Genomic DNA, 20,711 nt, shown 5'->3' with positions numbered 1-20,711 from the left:
CCCATCTTGTTTATATTTTTCCAGATCTGGACAGTGTTATGGCTTAATTTTTTGCGCCCTGGGTTGACATTTTTATTGATACCATTTTGGGGTGCATACAATACTTTGGTAGCCTCTTATTGCAATTTATTGAAATGTTGTGGTGGCCCCCAAAAAATGTAATTCTGGAATTACCATTTTTTTCTTGTTATGTGCTTTACCGATTTGATTGCCGTAATTTACTTTAGATTTTGATAGATCAGACGTTTCTGAAAGAGGCGATACCAAACATGTGTATTTTTTTTTACTTGTTTTATTTTCAATGTGGCAAAAGAGGGGTTATTTGAACTTGGGTATTTTTTCATATTTTTAAAAGATCTTATCATTTTTCACTTTTTTACTTTATTTAATAATCCCCTTAAGAGACTTGAAGCTGCAATTATTCGAGTGCTATGTATAGTAGAAATAATAATCTCCTATAAACGTTAGCCACGAGTAGAGATGGGCGGACCCCTGGATGTTAAGAATTCACTGCAGTGAAATTCTCCAGGTGAACTCACCTTTCACCGGAGGGGGTCACTGCAGTACAGCCCGGCCGGGAAGGCAGCCTCAGTGACCAGCGGTAAACTCGATGAGGTAACTCCTGCTCACTGATCCTGCGCTCGCAGCAGCTCATTCATCAGTGGTTCTCAGCCTGAACGGTCACCTCTTCGCATCGTCCAGGTTGAAAACTAGAAATCCCCAGACATGGATTGTTTTTTTATTTTTGTTATATTACAGGAGACAAGGGATTCAATGCAATGAGTATAACTGTGTTTGCTATTTTTAACTTTTTAAATAAAAAAAAGGAAAAGTGTGTTTTGCTTTTTATTTCAAATAAAATACTTTATACTTGCTGAGTCTTTATATACAATACAACTATAGTATTATAATTAATAATATAGATAGCCTAAGAATACCAGCCCCTAGCTGTCTGCTTTAGCAAAGCTGGTTGTCAAAAATGAGGGTGGAGGGGACGCTGTTTTTTTAAATTATCTATTTAAAAATAAAAAAAAAACAGCGTGGGTACCCATCTATCTATCTATATAATCGTCTAAGGGGTACTTCCGTCTGTTTGTCTGTCTGTCTGTAACAGAAATCCCGCGTTGCTGATTGGTCGCATCCGGCAGGCCGCGACTAATCAGCGACAGGCTTAGTCCGGCCACAAATTGGCCCCTCCCTACTCTCCTCAAGTCAATGCCCCCTCCCTACTCCCCTAAAGTCAGTGCCAGTGTGTCGCCCCATCCCGGACCAACTTTTTACTATTGATGCTGCCTATGCAGCATCAATAGTAAAAAGATATGTTAAAAATAATTTTAAAAAATTAAAAATCGTGCTACTCTCACCTTCCGTCGTCCACAGAGACCGCTATGTCATCTGGGTAATTTCGCAATGCATCACTGGGGACGGAAGCTGGCAGCAGCATCGCGACAGCTTCGGTGGACGCCGGAAGGTGAGTATATAACTTTTTATTTTATTTATATATTTTTTTTTAACAGGGATATGGTGCCCACACTGCTACATAGTACGTGGGCTGTGTTATTTACTGTGTGGCTGCTATATACTACGTAGGTCACGTGATTACCAGGCACCAGTGGGTGGCATTTATGATGCACTTCTAACCGGTGCATGTTCAAGCCTGCTGTCAGAGATTGACAGAGGGATTTAACTGGTAAACAACCACGGGAGGAGAGGGGACACTGCATATGAAGTACATATATACGTCATATGTCGTGAAGGGGTTAAGAGAGTGCATATTTATGCAACCACATTATTTTAGTGCATTCTTTTTCTTTTTCCACCTGATTCCAGGTGTGGCATTTACATTTCAAAGCTGTTGCTGTGAAACCACAACATGCGGTCAAAGTAGTTTTCAAAGAGGAAAGAAGAAAAACAGAACATCATTAAGCTGAAAGAAAAAGAGAAGAAATTAATCAAAGAGATAGCAGAAATGTTAGGGAGTGGCCAACTCAACAGTTTGGTGCAATGTGCAAAAAAAAAAAGAGCTTGTGAACTCAAAGGCCTAGACCTCCACGAAAGATAAAAGTGGTGAATGATCACAGTGGAATCCTTTCCAAGATGACGAAAAGCCCCGTTTACAATATGCTCTGCTGTGAATTCCGTTCTGGAGCTCCCTCCTGTGGTTGCTAGTGGTATTTTTGCGAGTTCTGCCCTTGGGCTCCCTCTGGTGGTTTCGAGTGGAACTGCTGCTCTTTTGGGTAGCTGTAGCAGCTGCCTCCACTGATCGCCTTGCCTGGGTTTGTTATTTAAACCTGCTCTGGGCTTTAGTTCATGCCTGCTGTCAATGTTCTGGGTTGGATTTATTCTCTCCTTGGATTTCTCATATGGCCTGTCCTTGTCAGCAAAAAGATAAGTTCTTGCTAGTCCTTGCTTGTCCTTTTGTTTTGGACTTTATTGCTTTGCAAATATGTCTTTTTGTCCAGCTTGTCACTATGTCATATTCAGGCTAGCTGGAAGCTCTGGGAAAGCAGATTTGCCCCTCCACACCGTGAGTCGGTGTGGAGTTCATTTTTGTAAACTCTGCCTGGATTTTGTAGTTTTAATACTGACCGCACAGTATCCTTTTCTCTCTGTCTATCAAGTTTAGTATTGGCCTCCTTTGCTGAAGTCTGATCTCATTTCTGTGTACGTCATTTCCCTCTCCACTCACAGTCAATAGTTGTGGGGGGCTAGCTTTCCTTTTGGGGTTTTCTCTGAGGCAAGATAGCTTTCTATTTCCTTCTTTAGGGGTAGTTAGTTCTTAGGCTGTGAAGAGGTGTCTAGGGACAGTCAGGAACATCCCACGGCTATTACTAGTGTTGTTGTTGTTAGGATTAGAGACTGCGGTCAGTAGAGATACCACCTTCTCAGAGCTCGTCCCATGTTGCGTTTTAGCCACCAGGTCATATCAGTGTGGCCTTTTAACCACCAGGTCATAACAGTACAGCAGGCCCACAATGTTAAATGCATCTCAAAAGAGGGAAAAGAAAGCTCTGAGTCATTTTTTTTTTCCTTTGTAGCTTGTTTTGTCTTTTTTTTCCCCTTAATCTCTGGGTGGTTCAGGATTTTGGTGCTGATATGGAGGTTCAGGGTCTGTCCTTGCGTGTGGATCAACTCACTGCAAGGGTACAGAGTATCCAAGATTATGTTGTCCAGACTCCGGTATTAGAGCCTAGAATTCCTATTCCTGATTTTTTTTCTGGGGATAGATCTAAATTTTTGAACTTTAAAAATAATTGCAGATTGTTTTTTGCTCCGAGACCCCAGTCCTCTGGTGACCCCATTCAGCAGGTGAAGATTGTTATTTCTTTGCTGCGTGGCGACCCGCAGGACTGGGCATTCTCCCTTGAGCCAGGAGATCCTGCATTGCTCAATATTTACGCATTTTTTCAAGCGCTCGGATTGCTGTATGACGAGCCTAATTCTGTGGATCAAGCAGAAAAAACTTTGCTGGCTTTGTGTCAGGGTCAGGAAGCGGCAGAAGTCTACTGCCAGAAATTTAGAAAGTGGTCTGTGCTCACAAAATGGAATGAGTATGCCCTGGCAGCGATATTCAGAAAGGGTCTTTCTGAAGCCCTTAAAGATGTTATGGTGGGGTTTTCCCACGCCTGCTGGTCTGAATGAGTCAATGTCTTTGGCCATTCAGATTGATCGGCGTCTGCACGAGCACAAGGTGGTGCACCATATGGCAGTGTCCTCTGAGCAGAGTCCTGAGCCTATGCAATGTGATAGGATTTTGACTAGAGCAGAAAGGCAGAAATTCAGACGTCAGAATGGCCTGTGTTTTTACTGTGGTGATTCTGCTCATGCTATTTCTGATTGCCCTAAGCGTACTAAGAGGGTCCCTCGGTCTATTACCATTAGTACTGTACAGCCTAAATTTCTCTTGTCTGTTACCCTGATTTGCTCATTGTCGTCCTTTTCTATTATGGCATTTGTGGATTCTGGCGCTGCCCTGAACTTAATGGACTTAGAATTTGCCAAGCGCTGTGGTTTTTCCTTGGAGCCTTTGCAGAGCCCTATTCCCTGAAGGGGGATTGATGCTACGCCATTGGCCAAGAATAAACCTCAGTACTGGACACAGTTAACCATGTACATGGCTCCAGCACATCAGGAAAATATTCGCTTTTTGGTGTTGCATAATTTGCATGATGTTGTTGTGCTGGGTTTTCCATGGTTACAGGTACATAATCCAGTGCTGGATTGGAGATCTATGTCTGTAACTGGTTGGGGTTGTCAGGGGATACATAGTGATATTCCTTTGATGTCAATTTCCTCGCGCCCTTCTTCGGAAGTTCCTGAGTTTTTGTCGGATTTCCAGGATATATTTAATGAGCCCAAGTCCAGTTCCCTGCTTCTTCATAGGGACTGCGATTGTGCCATTAATTTGATTCCTGGCTGTAAGTTCCCTAAGGGCCGACTTTTCAATCAGTCTGTGCCAGAGCATGCCGCTATGTGGAGTTATGTAAAGGAGTCCTCGGAGAAGGGGCATATTTGCCCGTCTTCGTCACCGTTGGGGGCTGGATTCTTCTTTGTTGCCAAGAAGGATGGCTCCTTGAGACCCTGTATAGATTATCGCCTTCTCAATAAGATCACGGTCAAGTTCCAGTACCCTTTGCCTTTACTTTCTGATTTGTTTGCTCGGATTAAGGGTGCCAGTTGATTTACTAAAATCGACCTTCGAGGGGCGTATAATCTTGTGCGTATTAAACAAGGTGATGAATGGAAAACAGCATTTAATATGCCCGAAGGCCATTTTGAATATCTTGTGATGCCATTCGGGCTCTCTAATGCTCCATCGGTATTTCAGTCCTTTATGCATGATATCTTCCGGAATTATCTGGATAAATTCATGATTGTGTATTTGGATGATATTTTGTTTTTTTCCGATTGGGAGTCTCATGTGAAGCAGGTTAGGATGGTGTTTCAGGTCCTTCATGCTAATGCATTGTTTGTGAAGGGGTCAAAGTGCCTCTTTGGAGTTCAGAAGGTTTCTTTTTTGGGTTTCATTTTTTCTCCCTCGGCTATTGAGATGGACCATGTTAAAGTCCAGGCCATTCATGATTGGACTCAACCCACATCTGTAAAGAGCCTTCAGAAGTTTTTGGGCTTTGCTAATTTTTATCGCCGCTTTATTGCTAATTTTTCTAGTGTGGTGAAGCCTCTGACCGATTTGACGAAGAAAGGCGCTGATGTGATGAATTGGTCCTCTGCGGCTGTTGAGGCCTTTCAGGAGCTTAAACGTCGTTTTACTTCTGCCCCTGTGTTGCGTCAGCCAGATGTTTCGCTCCCTTTTCAGGTTGAGGTTGATGCTTCTGAGATTGGGGCAGGGGCCATTTTGTCTCAGAGAAATTCTGATGGCTCTTTGATGAAACCATGCGCTTTCTTCTCCAGAAAGTTTTCGCCTGCTGAGCGTAATTATGATGTCGGCAATCGGGAGTTGTTGGCTATGAAGTGGGCATTTGAGGAGTGGCGACATTGGCTTGAGGGAGCCAAGCATCGCGTGGTGGTCTTGACTGATCATAAGAATCTGATTTACCTCGAGTCTGCTAAGCGGTTGAATTCTAGACAAGCTCGGTGGTCTCTGTTTTTCTCCCGTTTTGATTTTGTGGTCTCGTATATTCCAGGATCTAAGAATGTCAAGGCTGATGCCCTTTCTAGGAGTTTTTTGCCTGACTCTCCGGGAATTCTTGAGCCGGCTGGGATCCTCAAGGAGGAGGTGATTCTTTCTGCCATCTCCCCTGATTTGTGGCGGGTACTTCAGGAGTTTCAGGCTGATAAACCTGACTGCTGTCCAGTGGGGAAACTGTTTGTTCCTGATAGATGGACTAGCAGGGTAATTTCTGAGGTTCATTGCTCGGTGTTGGCTGGTCACCCTGGGATTTTCGGTACCAGAGATTTGGTGGCTAGGTCATTTTGGTGGCCTTCCTTGTCGCGGGATGTGCGTTCGTTTGTGCAGTCCTGTGGGACCTGTGCTCGGGCTAAGCCTTGCTGTTCCCGTGCCAGTGGGTTGCTTTTGCCTTTGCCTATTCCTGAGAGGCCCTGGACGCATATTTCCATGGATTTTATTTCTGATCTTCCTGTTTCTCAGAAGATGTCTGTCATCTGGGTGGTTTGTGACCGGTTTTCTAAGATGGTCCATTTGGTACCGTTGCCTAAGTTGCCTTCCTCCTCTGATTTGGTTCCATTATTTTTTCAGCATGTGGTTCGTTTACATGGTATTCCGGAGAATATTGTGTCTGACAGAGGTTCCCAGTTCGTTTCTAGGTTTTGGCGGTCCTTTTTTGCTAGAATGGGCATTGATTTGTCTTTTTCTTCAGCATTCCATCCTCAGACAAATGGCCAAACGGAGCGAACCAATCAGACCTTGGAAACCTATTTGAGATGCTTCGTGTCTGCTGATCAGGATGATTGGGTGACCTTTTTGCCGTTGGCCGAGTTTGCCCTTAATAATCGGGCTAGTTCGGCTACCTTGGTTTCGCCTTTCTTTTGTAACTTTGGTTTTCATCCTCGTTTTTCTTCGGGGCAGCTTGAGCCTTCTGACTGTCCTGGTGTGGATTCTGTGGTGGACAGGTTGCAGCAAATTTGGACTCGTGGTGGACAATTTGACGTTGTCTCAGGAAAAGGCTCAACGTTTTGCTAACCGTCGTCGGTGTGTTGGTCCCCGGCTTCGTGTTGGGGATTTGGTCTGGTGTCATGATCCCAATGGCAAGGGATCTCAGAGATTAAAGCAAAGTCTGCAAACATAAATACCAGCTCATAGGGAAGTGGTAACTAGGCTGACCATATAGCTGATCCTAGCACAAACACTAACAGTAGCCGGGGAACGTGCCTACGTTGATCCTAGACGTCTCGCGCCAGCCGGAGAACTAACTAACCCTATCAGGGAAAATAAGACCTCTCTTGCCTCCAGAGAAAAGACCCCAAAGAAATACAAGCCCCCAACAAATAATAACGGTGAGGCTAGAAGAAAAGACAAACGTAAGAATGAACTAGATTTTAGCAAAGAGAGGCCCACTGACTAAATAGCAGAAGATAGTAAGATGACTTATATGGTCAGCAAAAAACCCTGCAAAATATCCACGCTGAATATCCAAGAACCCCCAAACCGACTAACGGTGAGGGGGGAGAATATTAGCCCCCTAGAGCTTCCAGCGATATCAGGAATCACATTTTGTATAAGCTGGACAAAAATAAGAACAATGCAAATAAACAAGAGTAAGAAAGCAGGACTTAGCTTATCTTGAAAGAACCAGGACCTGAAGACAGGAGCAAACAGAAATGAACTGATTACAACGATGCCAGGCACTGGACTGAGAACCCAGGAAGTTTAAATAGCAACACCCCAGGCCTAACGAAGCAGGTGAGTACCAACCTGGGAAAAGGCAATCCAAGTGCCAAACCACAAGAGACCACAAGAGGGAGCCAAAAAGTATAGTTCACAACAGTCTGGTTGTCTTCTCGTCATGTTCCTATGAAAGTTTCTTCCCCTAAGTTCAAGCCTCGCTTTATTGGGCCTTATAAGATTTCTGAAATTATCAATCCGGTGTCTTTTCGTTTGGCCCTTCCAGCTTCTTTTTCCATTCATAATGTGTTCCATAGATCCTTGTTGCGGAGATATGTGGTACCTATGGTTCCCTCCGTTGATCCTCCTGCTCCGGTGTTGGTTGAGGGGGAATTGGAATATGTGGTGGAGAAGATTTTGGATTCTCATTTTTCGAGGCGGAAGCTCCAATATCTGGTCAAGTGGAAGGGTTATGGCCAGGAGGATAATTCTTGGGTTGTTGCCTTCGATGTTCATGCTGCCGATTTGGTTCGTGCTTTCCATTTGGCTCGTCCTGATCGGCCTGGGAGCTCTGGTGAGGGTTCGGTGACCCCTCCTCAAGGGGGGGGGGTACTGTTGTGAATTCCGTTCTGGAGCTCCCTCCTGTGGTTGCTAGTGGTATTTTTGCGAGTTCTGCCCTTGGGCTCTCTCTGGTGGTTTCGAGTGGAACTGCTGCTCTTTAAGGTAGCTGTAGCAGCTGCCTCCACTGATCGCCTTGCCTGGGTTTGTTATTTAAACCTGCTCTGGGCTTTAGTTCATGCCTGCTGTCAATGTTCTGAGTTGGATTTGTTCTCTCCTTGGATTTCTCATATGGCCTGTCCTTGTCAGCAAAAGATAAGTTCTTGCTAGTCCTTGCTTGTCCTTTTGTTTTGGACTTTATTGCTTTGCAAATATGTCTCTTTTTGTCCAGCTTGTCACTATGTCATATTCAGGCTAGCTGGAAGCTCTGGGAAAGCAGATTTGCCCCTCCACACCGTGAGTCGGTGTGGAGTTCATTTTTGTAAACTCTGCGTGGATTTTGTAGTTTTAATACTGACCGCACAGTATCCTTTTCTCTCTGTCTATCAAGTTTAGTATTGGCCTCCTTTGCTGAAGTCTGATTTCATTTCTGTGTACGTCATTTCCCTCTCCACTCACAGTCAATAATTGTGGGGGGCTATCTTTCCTTTTGGGGTTTTCTCTGAGGCAAGATAGCTTTCTATTTCCTTCTTTAGGGGTAGTTAGTTCTTAGGCTGTGAAGAGGTGTCTAGGGAGAGTCAGGAACATCCCACGACTATTACTAGTGTTGTTGTTAGGATTAGGGACTGCGGTCAGTAGAGATACCACCTTTTCAGAGCTCGTCCCATGTTGCGTTTTAGCCACCAGGTCATATCAGTGTGGCCTCTTAACCACCAGGTCATAACAATGCACCTAAGGGACAAACACTCTTCAGGAAGCAGGTGTTACAATGTCTAAGTCTACAATAAAGAGAACGCTTCGTGAGAGCAAATACAGAGGGTTCATCACTAGATGCAAATAGGTCAGATTAGACTTTACCCAAAACATTTAAAGAAGCCAGCCCAGTTGTGTAGATGTGTTTGTACTGATGAAACTAAGATCAACCTGAACCAGAATGATGGGAAGAAGAACGTATGGAGAACACCACATCCTCTGTAAAACATGGTGGAGGAAGTGTGATGGCATGGGCATGCATGGGTTCCAATGCCACTGGGTCACTAGTCTTTATTGATGATATGACTAAAGACAGAAGAAGCTGGATGAATTCTGAAGTGTACAGGGTTGTACTTTCTGCTCTGATTCAATCAAATGGTAGAGGGCACTTTACAGTACAGATGGACAAAGAACCAAAACATACTGCAAAAGCATCCTAGGAGGTTTTTTAAGGCAATCGAGCATGCATTTCACATGCTTAAGACAAAACTTAAGGCAGAAAGTCCCACAAACAAGCAACAACTGAAGTCAGCTGCAGCAAAGGCTTGCAAAGCATCACAAAGGAGGAACCAGCATGTTGTGATGTCCATGGCTTTTGGACTTCAGCCAGTCATTGCCTGCAAAGGATTCTCTACGAAGTATTAAAAATGAACATTTTAGTTATGGTATAGTTAATCTGTCCAATTACTTCTGAGCTACTGAAATGAGGAGGCTTTGTAGAAAATTACTTGCAATTCCTAAACATGTCACAAGATATTTTTGTTCAACTTCTCTAACTCCTTAACGACACGATACGCATTAAAACAGTGGGCGCTATGTATTCTTACTCCCTCGTTGCCGATTTAAAAATGCCAATTGGGAAAAAGGCTTTAGCGTCCCCCCACTCTTGTAAAATCTCTGGGTTCTCGGCTACTGGGTAGCTGAGACGCTGGAGAACATGATTAGGGCCAGATTTTCCGGTCCCATATAATGTGGTCGTCGTTATTTAGTGAATGGCAATCATAAGAAAAAAAAGTGCCATTGTTATAATGATTTCTCTTTCTTCTGACATGATATACATGTCAGAAGAGACAGAAATTATGCCCCCCGAGATACTCCGGGTCCTCCTGATCTGTCCCCTGGCCCGGCGTCATCTTCCTGGAAAATCAAATGGTGGGCGGATGTGCAGTGCGCCTATCTAAATCAACAGGCCGGTACCTGGCAATAATAGGATCTATCATCGTGATCAAAAGGAACCAATAGGAAAGATTTCCTATCACAGTGATCAAAAAAAAAAGGTAAATGAAATCCCCCTTTGTCACGCCCTTAGTTAGGTAAAAATGATAATTTTTTTTTAGTTTTTCCAATCTTTGGAGTTGGGGTAGTGTTAGGGTTGGTGTCAGTGTTGTGTTAAGGTTAGGGTTGGAGTTGGGATTAGTGCTAACATAGTTTTTTCTTTCAAAAGTGAAAAAAAAAATGACGGCTAGTGTTGAGCGCAAGTGCTCGCTACTTGAGTTTGTATCGGGTGCTCAGGTATGCACAGAGTATCGCGGATCCCACTATGTTTTTTTAGGGTGTCCAACAGCTGCAAAGCATGCGGGGCAGGATCTCGAACATGTCACTTATTTGGCGCATAGCCAAGCACCCGATGCAAACTGGAGTAGCAAGTACTTGTGCTCAACACAAATGACGACATATTCATTATGACAATCTAATGTTATGAAATTCTGTGTCATACCTGTGGGTTCAAAATGCTCACTATACCCCTGTATAAAATCCTTGAGGGGTGTGGTTTCCAAAACGGGGTCACTTGTGGGGGGTTTCCACTGTTTAGGCACATCAGGGGCTCTCCAAATGCGACATGGTGTTCACTTATTATTCCAGCAAATTTATCAATAGTGATTAGGCCAGGTGAATAAGGGGACATGTCACTATTGTTTCATCTTTACAGCCAGCACAGAGAACGCACGACTCCCAGTCCGGTGGTGCTGCAGAATGCAGCCACTGAGGGAGACACTGCGCACCGCCACATCAGATGGCCCGGTTGCGTCCCCTTGCCGGTTGCGGTCGGGACACATGCCCCAACTGCTTTCCCCAGAAACGCCTCTGTTCCTACGAACAAAAGTTAATTTTAATCAATAGCTCTTGGAACAATAATAAGTTCCACAATTAGATATATTTAAAGAAAATGTTCCTGCACTGAGATAATCTTATAAATGTGATCCTGCTGTGTACTGTGTAATGGCCATGTCGGACAGTACAGGGACATGGTCTAATCATACCACAACTCCTAGGCAGCGGGTAGCAAAAGAGAGTATATACACATTACTGCATTGGATCACAACTGATTCTTTCTGTGAGGTAAAACATTTCCTTGCCTGTTTTTAAGCTGTAATTTCTGTAAATTTTCCCCCCTGCCCAGGAGATGTGGTTTGATCAGACCATGTCCCTGTACGGTCAGACAAAGTCATTACACAGTACACAGCAGGGGCACATTTATAAGATTATCTCAGCACAGGAACATTTTATTTAAATACATCTATTGATTAAAATTAATTTTGTTGGTGGGGAAACCCATTTAAAGATGAAAGAATAATGACATGTCCCCTTACCTAATGACTATTGAGAACTTGTGGGCCCTTCATATAATGGGAGATATACGGTGAAGGAAAACAGTCACCTCTCTGAACAGTTCTGGGGAACTCTGGTTGGTGCCGCCCAAAAAGCAAATTGTTAACAGATTAAGGAAGGTTTCACATTTGCGTCTGTTTGTGCAGCGTTTCATCCGCAGCAATCCGTATGAGTCATATTTGCCTATCTTTAACATGGTGTACGCAGGGGCATGCGTTTGTATCAGTTCGCATGCGTCGGCGCACGCATGTGATTTTCGCTGTGCGGTGGGGTCCAGCAAACGCAACATGTTGGATGTTTTGAAGCAGCAAAAATCCGTCAAATATGTTCATTCATATGAATGCGGATGAGTGCGTCAAATAAATACTTTACTGTCTATGGGAACACATGCGTACAAAAGGACATGCGTACGCACATGCAATCTTTACACATGCGTTTTTTAATGAGTTGGTCCAGGAACGGATTCAACCAACTGCTAATTGAGAGCTCTATAAAAGGAAGTGTGGACACAGCAAGGCCATAACTCTCTAGACCAGGGGTCCCCAACCTGTAGCTCGGGAGCCACATGTGGCTCGCGGTCCCATGAATTGTGGCTCGCAGCTGTCTGTCAGCTTGGTGCATTAGCTCCAGTTCTAGCAAACAGGTATGAAGAGCACATCTGAAAATGGTGAATTTTGTGAACAGCCCTGCACAGAAGAGCAGATCTGGATGCACATATACTGGTGTTAGGGGTTTTGAGATGAGTTAAGTATGGTACGCTGGAGGCAAGATTACACCACCTGTCAAAGGAGGTGTTTGAAGCTGGATGTGACAGTGTCTTTGGAATTCTTTATAGGAGAATACTGAATTGGGGGTATTGTTGGAACCCCTGGATCTTTGTATACTGCTTTTGAGTGATTGCATTTGGTGGAAAACCTTTGGTTACCATTATGCCTGTAATGGGGGCTTTGGTTGCCACTATTGTGAGGGGGGCGGGAGCTGAATGTGGCTCGCGACCCTCTCTCAAGGCTGGATGTGGCTCGCGACCTTCTCTCAGAGCGGAATGTGGCTCTCAAGGCCAGAAACGTTGGGGACCTCTGCTCTAGACTCTGGACGACACAACACTGGTTGTAAGTATAGAACCTTAGAAAATGTCATCCTCCCTCACTGCTGTTTGTACTTTGTACTAAAAAATTTTTCTGTTTACTTCTAGACGTGTCGACTGGCCTGGTACAGTGGTTGGCTCCTGGTTCAGCGGGTTTGTCCAGTTCGTCTCCTGGTGCTGCTTTCTGTCGTGGTGAGGACAACACTGTCTATGTAAGTATAGAAACTTTGGAAATGTCTGTCTCTCTGAATGCTTTTTCTGTTCCTTGTAGACTGGCCGACTCTCTGGTGCAGTGGGTGTCTCCTGGTGCAGCGGTTTTCTACTGGTCGTCTCCTGGTGCTGTGGTTGTCTCCTGTTGCTGCCGTCTGTCCCTGGCCTGTGCTGACTGCTGTGGTGCTGGACTACTGCCAGTAATTTAAGTATTGTTGTCAATTTTTTTTTTTTTTTGGTCTACATTGTTATTGGATTTTTACAAGGTTAATTGTTCTTCTGTTCTTTTCTGTAGTATTTTACTTGACTGCTGCCTGCTCGTCAAAATGTCCTTAAGTGAAGAACAGACTTCTTCCCAGGGTGGACCCGACAAAGATTATGTAATCACATTTGCAATACTGATTGGTATGTATTGACTGGCAATACTCCACATGTGTTAAATCTTTGAATTTCTTTACAGGTGCCTGGCAGTGATGAAGAGCAGGAGCAGTCCAGTGGAGAGGATTCTTTCCAGGGTCTTCGGGCTCATGTGTCTCAGGAGGAAAGACGGGGTGTAAGTATTCTTTTCATCAGAGTTGTACTACAATTTTTTTCTCAGTTTTACTTAAAATTCTTTTTTTCTATTTTATCTATAGGTTTCACAATGGGAAGAAGCCCCACTCGACAGACAACGAGCAACTAATCCACCTTGTGCAAGAGCGTTTACCGTTGTTTGACACCCGTGACCATCATCACTCAGACAATGTGGTGATTCGACGTCTCTGGGAAAAAGTGGCAACATCGCTGCTGCCTATTTGGGACTGTGCCATGCCGCGAGCCAGAACGGATTTTGGTAACTATTGCAGTGTGGTCTGAACCGGCAGTGAACCTGTGAATGGATGTGCATTGTTTTCTAATATTTTTTTTTCCCCTTAACAGTGAAGTGAATCAAAATCCGTTGGCGCTCAGTGAAGGACCACTTCAACAAAGACATGAGAGAGGAGGGTCGGGTTCGAAGTGGTTCTGCTGCAAGGTTACGCAAATACAAGTACCACCGGGACCTTGCCTTTCTGAAGCCTGCGCTTGCTTAGCGAACGTAAGTATATATTTTTTTTTGCTTTTTCTTTTTACTAATGTTTACATTTTTTCCACACACAGAACCAGGAGCAGCACAACACAATCTTGATTTTTGCACTAATGTTTTCCTCTTTTCCACACAGAACCTGGTGCAGCATCACACAACCTGGATCATCCTCGGATGAAGTGGCAGCTCACCTACCAGCCACTGAACAGATGCAGTCCCAGTCATCCACCAGCGATGGAGCAACCTTGCAGGCTTCACAGGCTGGGGAAGAGGCAGCCGGTCCATCAGGTTTTCCCCCCTTCCAGCCCTCTGCCTCTGCTTTTGCTGGGTCTTCTCGTCAGCGGCAGAGGGACAGGGAGAGGTAAGGGATGCCCGAGTTTATGCAATTAAGCTCAGTCTTCCAGGATGGGATTATGTTGATAGCTGAGAGTGAAGAGTGGGTTCAAGGAAGTCAGCAAACGCCTTGACCGCCTGGAAGCCGACCTTGAGAGACCGGCATGACATTTTTTTTCTGCAATCGAGCGAAGCATGTTGGAAAACTTTACGCCTCAACTGCAGCTGAACGTCATGCAGGCCTGCCAGGTTGCTTACAGCCATGCATTACAGCAGCAGTCACAATCCTACAATCAACAGGCTGGAGGATATTACCAGCAGCCAATCTACTATCCAGCTCCCACAGCACCGAACTATCCGCCACCACAATGCGGCCCAGTCTACCACCCGTGCAGACTACTGCACCCCTGCCCATTCCAGCACCCCTGCAGCCAGCAGTATCCACAATGTGGCCCAGTCCACCAAGATGCCAAGAAAAGATGCTACAGAGCCCAGCACTCCCACTCTGCCAAGAAAAGAGAGGTCCAAAAAAAAATAATTCTTGGCACCAGGACCAAAATTAGGAACCAAAAAACTATGGCCACATTGAACCCACCACCTCCACTCTCACCTACCAAATTGTCACTACCTTCCTTTGTGTCTCTGTCTGCTCCTTCCAGTTTGTCTATCGATTCCCATTATTCAACTTTGTCATTTATCCCAATGTCTCAACTGCCACCCCTGATCCAATCCTTCCATTTGTTGCCCGTTCCCCTGTAACCCCTTCCTCATCAACTACCACCCAATCCTCACTGTAAACCCCGGAGAAAAAACAAATCACCCCAACCTTAAGCATTTTTTTTTGTAAAAGTGTTGAATATAAGTTGCATTTTGTTAGCACTATATCTTGTGTTATTTTTATCTTTATGCGCCGCCACCGACAGAAACACACTTTATTTTTGAGGGAAGGTAGTTTATATTTAACTCAGCAAACATTAGGGTTAAATATTTACATGACATGTACATTTGAACATCACAGGTACATTTAAACATAACAGGTATGTAATTTTTGACATTACAGGTATGTTTTAAACAGGTACAAAACATAACAGGTACATTAAACTTAGCAGCTTAAATCATTTCTTCTTGCCATGCAACACATCCATTATCTGAAACAAAGTAAGCGGCAAACTTATCCCTCATATGGGCAACTTCCACTGTGGTTCTCAGAGGGTGAAATTGGTAATCATGCAATGTAACAGGTTCTTCATGTTGTAAGCTTGGTCGCTCTTTTACCATGATGTAGTTGTGCAGAACAACACATGCTTTCACAACCTCATCAATAGTGTCAATTTTTACATTAATGGATGTGCACAAAATGCACCATTTCTATACCAGCAATCTACCACGGTTCTTCGTGCCCTTGACAGTCTGTAGATGAAATTTTTTTTGTGTGATTTAAGTTCTGACTTGAGTATGGCTAAATGAGGTTGGCACACATTTGGAACACCTCATCCCCAACAACAACAAAAGGCATTGGCGGTCCATCAGTGTCGGGAAAAGGTCGTGGTAGTGGAAAATGAAAATCATTCCCATACAGACGTTGGCGCATGTCAGAGTTTTTGAACATCTGCGAGTCATTTCCTCGTCCAAATGAACCAATGTCCACGGCAACACATCTACAATCGGCATCCGCAATAGCCATTAGAACAATGAAAAAATATTTTTTAGAATTGAAGAACTCTGTTGCACTTCCAGCTGGTTTCATAAACCTAATGTGTTTCCCGTCCACAGCGCCCACACAGGAAAATTACATATTTTCTGGAATTTGGAAGCATTTTCAATCCAGAGTTCACCTGTGGGTTGGGGGAGGAATTCTTGCCGCATAATGCCAACTAAAGCACGACAAGTGTCTACAATAATCCCAGAAAGGGTGGATACTCCAAACAGGAACTGGAAGTGTAACGATGACAATGTCTCTCCAGTAGCCATGAATCTGCGGAAAAGAAAATGAAAAACAAAAATCAGTACACTGCTTAGAGTTAGGGATAGGGTTAAGGATAGGGTTGTTTGTGACAGGAGTTTCTTTTTCCACACTACATACCTCAGGGTGACCAAGAGACGTTTCTCAGCAGGAATTGCTCGACGGAGCTGTGTGTCCTGCCTTGCAATGTATCCTTGGACACGTAGCAGCAAGTCATGGAAGCTCTGTTGCGACATCCTCGTGTAGTCAATAAACTTCTCCGCTTTTTGCTGCAGATCGGTGTACAAAGAGTGGTGGGCTCCACGGCTCTCTCGGAGTTCAAGGATGGGTTGTTGCCAATAGCAACGACGATGTCTTCTCCGTCTTTCTCTTCTTCTGTGTTCTTGACAAGCAAAAGCAAAGGTAGCAGTCAATTTCAGTTGTAAATCTAGATCTTCTAGGAAGCTGTCCAGGTCAAGATCCATCTTGCAGCTAGATACAGCAAAGACGAGGATTTCCACAGTGCAGTGTGTCATATATATATTTTTGGCGTCATGAGTAAGATGGTGCGGATAAAAAATGCTGCGTAAACATGCGTTTTTGCATGTGTTTGGCAATGCGGATGATACGCTGCGGACTCAAACGCAAATGTGAATCTAGCCTAAGAAATGGATGGAGCTTATGACTTATTGAAAAGAAGGGTGGCTATAATGGTCTCTGAGATTTTTTATTTTAAATATCAGAAATGTACCGTACTCTTAAGGCCCCGTCTCACATAGCGAGATCGCTAGCGAGATCGCTGCCGAGTCACAAGTTTTGTGACGCAACAGCGACCTCAGTAGCGATCTCGCTATGTTTGACACGTACCAGCGACCAGGCCCCTGCTGCGAGATCGCTGGTCGTGTCGGAATGGCCTGGACCTTTTTTTGGTCGTTGAGGTCCCGCTGACATCGCTGAATCGGTGTGTGTGACACGGATTCAGCGATGTCTTCACTGGTAACCAGGGTAAACATCGGGTTACTAAGCGCAGGGCCGCGCTTAGTAACCCGATGTTTACCCTGGTTACCATCGTAAATGTAAAAAAAAACCAAACAGTACATACTCACATTCCGGTGTCCGTCAGGTCCCTTGCCGTCCGCTTCCCGCACTGACTGACTGCCGGCCGGAAAGTGAAAGTACAGCACAGCGGTGACGTCACCGCTCTGCTGTTAGGGCCGGCGCTCAGTCAGTGCAGGAAGCGGACGCCGGGAGACGCGAAGGTGAGTATGTAGTGTTTGTTTTTTTTACTCTTACGCTGGTAACCAGGGTAAACATTGGGTTACTAAGCGCGGCCCTGCGCTTAGCAACCCGATGTTTACCCTGGTTACCCGGGGACCTCGGCATCGTTGGTCGCTGGAGAGCGGTCTGTGTGACAGCTCCCCAGCGACCACACAGCGACTAAACAGCGACGCTGCAGCGATCAGCATCGTTGTCTGTATCGCTGTAGCGTCGCCGTGTGTGACGGGGCCTTTAAGGCGCCTGGTCTACTACCGCCTTACCAGTTAGCTCGTCACTCATTTCCTCCTAGACCCTTCACAGCCCGGCTTCCACCCCCTACATTTTTTTTTAAGAAAATGGTGGTGCTTCTTATAATCCATGCATCTTATTGCTTACCGGGGGTGGTGGCTGCGGTGAAGCAGGGTCCCAGGGTTGCTGCTGGAGGAGGCAGGAGTGGGGTGATGCTGCAGGCCGCAGGCTAGGATGAGGGGGTGTTCCGATGTGCGGCGCTGCGGGTGTCTCCGGTGCTGCGGGGGGTCTGCCAATATTTTGTGAAAAGCCAGAGCCCCAGCAGTTCCATGGTTTCTTGTGCGGTGGACTCCGAGAAAATGGCCACCAGGGGTCGCGCATGCACAGATGGAGATCTCGGGAACCAAGATCTCGGGAGATGAGATCTCAGCAACTTTTCAATCAGACTATAAGACGCACCACCATTTTATTAAAAACATATCTCCAAGATTTGGGGTGCGCCTTAAGGTCCAGTGTGTCTTAATAGTCTGCAAAATACTGTAATTATTTTTTCTTCAGTGCCCAATGGTATAAAAATTTTGTGACCCACCTGTGGTGTAAATATAATCACTACACCCCTTAGAAAAACTGCCGGGTACCCAAACAGTACAACTCCACCACATACAGGGAATTTGTGTACTCAGGAGAAATTGCACAACAAATTGTATAGTCCATTTTTTCTCATTACCCTTGTGAGGCAAAATCAACATGTTTGTGGGAAAAATGTGTTTTTTTTTCCATTTTTACGGCTCAACATTATAAAATTCTGTGAAGTGCATGTGGGTTCAAGGTTATAAATAGATTCCTTGAGGGATGTAGTTTCCAACATAGGGTCATTTGTGTGGGGCTTCCACTGTTTAGGAAGTCCGGGGCTTTGAAAACACAATATGGGGTCTGCTCTCGATTCCAGCCAATTCTGCATTTCAAAAATCAAATGCTGTTCTTTCCCTTCCGAGCCCTGCCTTGCGTCCAAACAGTAGTTTTCCAATTTCCCAAATTGCATGGTCCATTTACTCTTGCTACCATTGTGAAAATGAAAAATTATGTCTAAAGCAACATTTTTGTGGTACAAAGTAGATTGTTCATTTTTTCCTTCCATATTGCTTTAATTCCTGCGAAGCACATGAAGGGTTAATAAAACTTTTTGAATGATGTTTTGAGCACTTTGAGGGGTGCAAATTTTTTAAATGGTGTCACTTTTGTTTTTTTCCTGTCATATAAGCCCCTCAAAGTCTTTTCAAATGTAATATGGTCCCTAAAAAAACGGTTTTGTAAATTTTGTTGGAAAAATGAGAAATTGCTGACACACTTTTAACCCTTCTAACTTCCTAATAAAAAATAATGTTTAACAAATGATGCTGATGTAAAATAGGCAGGTGGGAAATTTTATTTATTAACTATGTTGTCTAATATAACTATCTAGTTTAAGGAAATAAAAATTCAAAGTCTGAAAATTGCCAAATTTTAAATTTTTTATGTTTTCATAAATAAATGCAAATCATATTTACCAAAATTCACCACTAAAATGAAATACAATGTGCCACGAAAAAAAAATCTTGGAATCACTAGGATACAATGATTCCAGTGTTATTACCTCAAAGTGACACATTCTAAAAATGAGGCTCAGACATTAATGTACAGAGTGTCTAAGTTCTTAAGGGGTTAAACAAAAAAAGTTTTTACCTGTTTGTCACTGTGACCAGAGTTGCTGGAAACCTGTCACCAGTATAAGCCCCGTTAGAACATGTAGAGAACATAATAAATTAATAGACATTTATGATCTGTAAAACTCCACAATGTCAATCACAGGGCCAGGAAATAGACTGCCCCATTTGGGACTTAAAAAAAAGATGTGAAAACTCATCTCCCATTTTTTATCTCACTTCACATTCCTTCCCACTAAAAACAAACTTACATAGCTGCTTGTCTCTTGAGCCACTGTTGGCAAGCATTGCCATCATGTATATACTGAAGAACTTCCGATAGCATATTCCGTTTCAAGCGCTCTTCTTCTCGAGACTTCTTTAAGCGATCATAAATCTTTGAACCTTTTGCAAAACAGTAAATTAGGTAAATTACTGAGAGGAAAGGCAAAAGCAGAGAAGGAAACTGTACTTTCAAGCCACTTTTCAGTGTGCATATCACGAATAACTCTGCTTCTGGTCATTATACGTTTTGGATCATGCATTTTCACCAATTTCCCCCTCTGTAAAAACAGCTCAAATCATAGCTAGAGCCTGCAGAGTGGATGACAAGATCAGGAGGTAGGGGAAGAAGTGGCAGATTTCTCTGATAAGAAATATATCATCAATTCAGATATTCATCTGTACTACTGATTTATGCAAAAGTTTGTTGAAAGTCCTTTCCATTTAAAAAATGGAAACTTGCAGCCGGGAAATACTACTCATAATTTAATGTATGAAGTTATTGTGGAAATTCAGTCTAAAGCTTGGAATTGAAGGGGGTTTTTGCTTCTGTACAACTGCTAATTAAAATCAGGGCCCTATAAAATATAAAAACGTACTACCGATGTTAGCGCTGGCTTCCAGTGGTTGATATGGCAATGTTTTCAGCAGCCGCTAATTGACTGCGGCAGTCACATGACAATGTCACATCACCTGCCGGCAACATTAGTGCTGAGATTGCTGCAAAAGCGTTGCTGCAGAAGGCGAGTACACAGGGTTTTTAATTCTATGGCGCCATGAAATACATCAAAGTAACTTTCTTTTAAGTATAAACACAACAACAGCAACAATTTTGACCAACAAAAAAAAAAATCGAAAGAGGAGATAATCCAGCTCTTTGTTCCTTTAACAATGAATAAGAGCCACTAAGCTCAAAACGCGTCTGCTATCGGATCCCTGGGGAAGCTGGTGACACTAATGCTGCATGATATAATGCTGGATTTTAAAGTATTGTTTCAATAAATGATGGATTTTAAAGGAACAAAGGGCTGGATTATCTCTTCTTTCGATTACTAATCCTAATGCACCAGACTCTTCGTGGCCAGGTTCCTGTAAGGGGTGAGCTGACCTTTTTTTTCTCAACCCCAAAAAAGTTTAGAGAGTTTGCAAAATCACTTTATAAGGAGATTTGCTTTCAATCCTGTAAAAAAATGCTTGTGAATGTCTTCTAAACCTATTCTTTTCCC

General features: G+C 43.9%; 1 protein-coding gene across 15 annotated transcripts in view; it reads right to left on the bottom strand.

Annotated features, from left to right (window-relative positions):
* Positions 1-20,711, bottom strand: part of TADA2A (transcriptional adaptor 2A) — a 522,447-nt gene that overhangs the window by 145,191 nt on the left and 356,545 nt on the right. For 9 of the 15 annotated variants that reach the window (XM_077295521.1, XM_077295529.1, XM_077295522.1 and 6 more), the window contains one exon: positions 19,476-19,608. In XM_077295521.1, the coding sequence (XP_077151636.1) occupies positions 19,476-19,608 (133 nt within the window). Of the gene's footprint in view, positions 1-19,243; positions 19,277-19,475; positions 19,609-20,711 lie in introns of all 15 variants that reach the window. The other 6 variants (XM_077295519.1, XM_077295520.1, XM_077295527.1 and 3 more) reach the window with 1 other exon arrangement.

This window comes from Ranitomeya variabilis, chromosome 3, assembly GCF_051348905.1.
Source record: "Ranitomeya variabilis isolate aRanVar5 chromosome 3, aRanVar5.hap1, whole genome shotgun sequence".
In the NCBI taxonomy this organism is placed as follows: Eukaryota; Metazoa; Chordata; class Amphibia; order Anura; family Dendrobatidae; genus Ranitomeya; species Ranitomeya variabilis.
The sequence above is the reverse complement of the archived record's forward strand: the minus strand, read 5'-3'. Positions and strand labels throughout refer to the sequence as shown.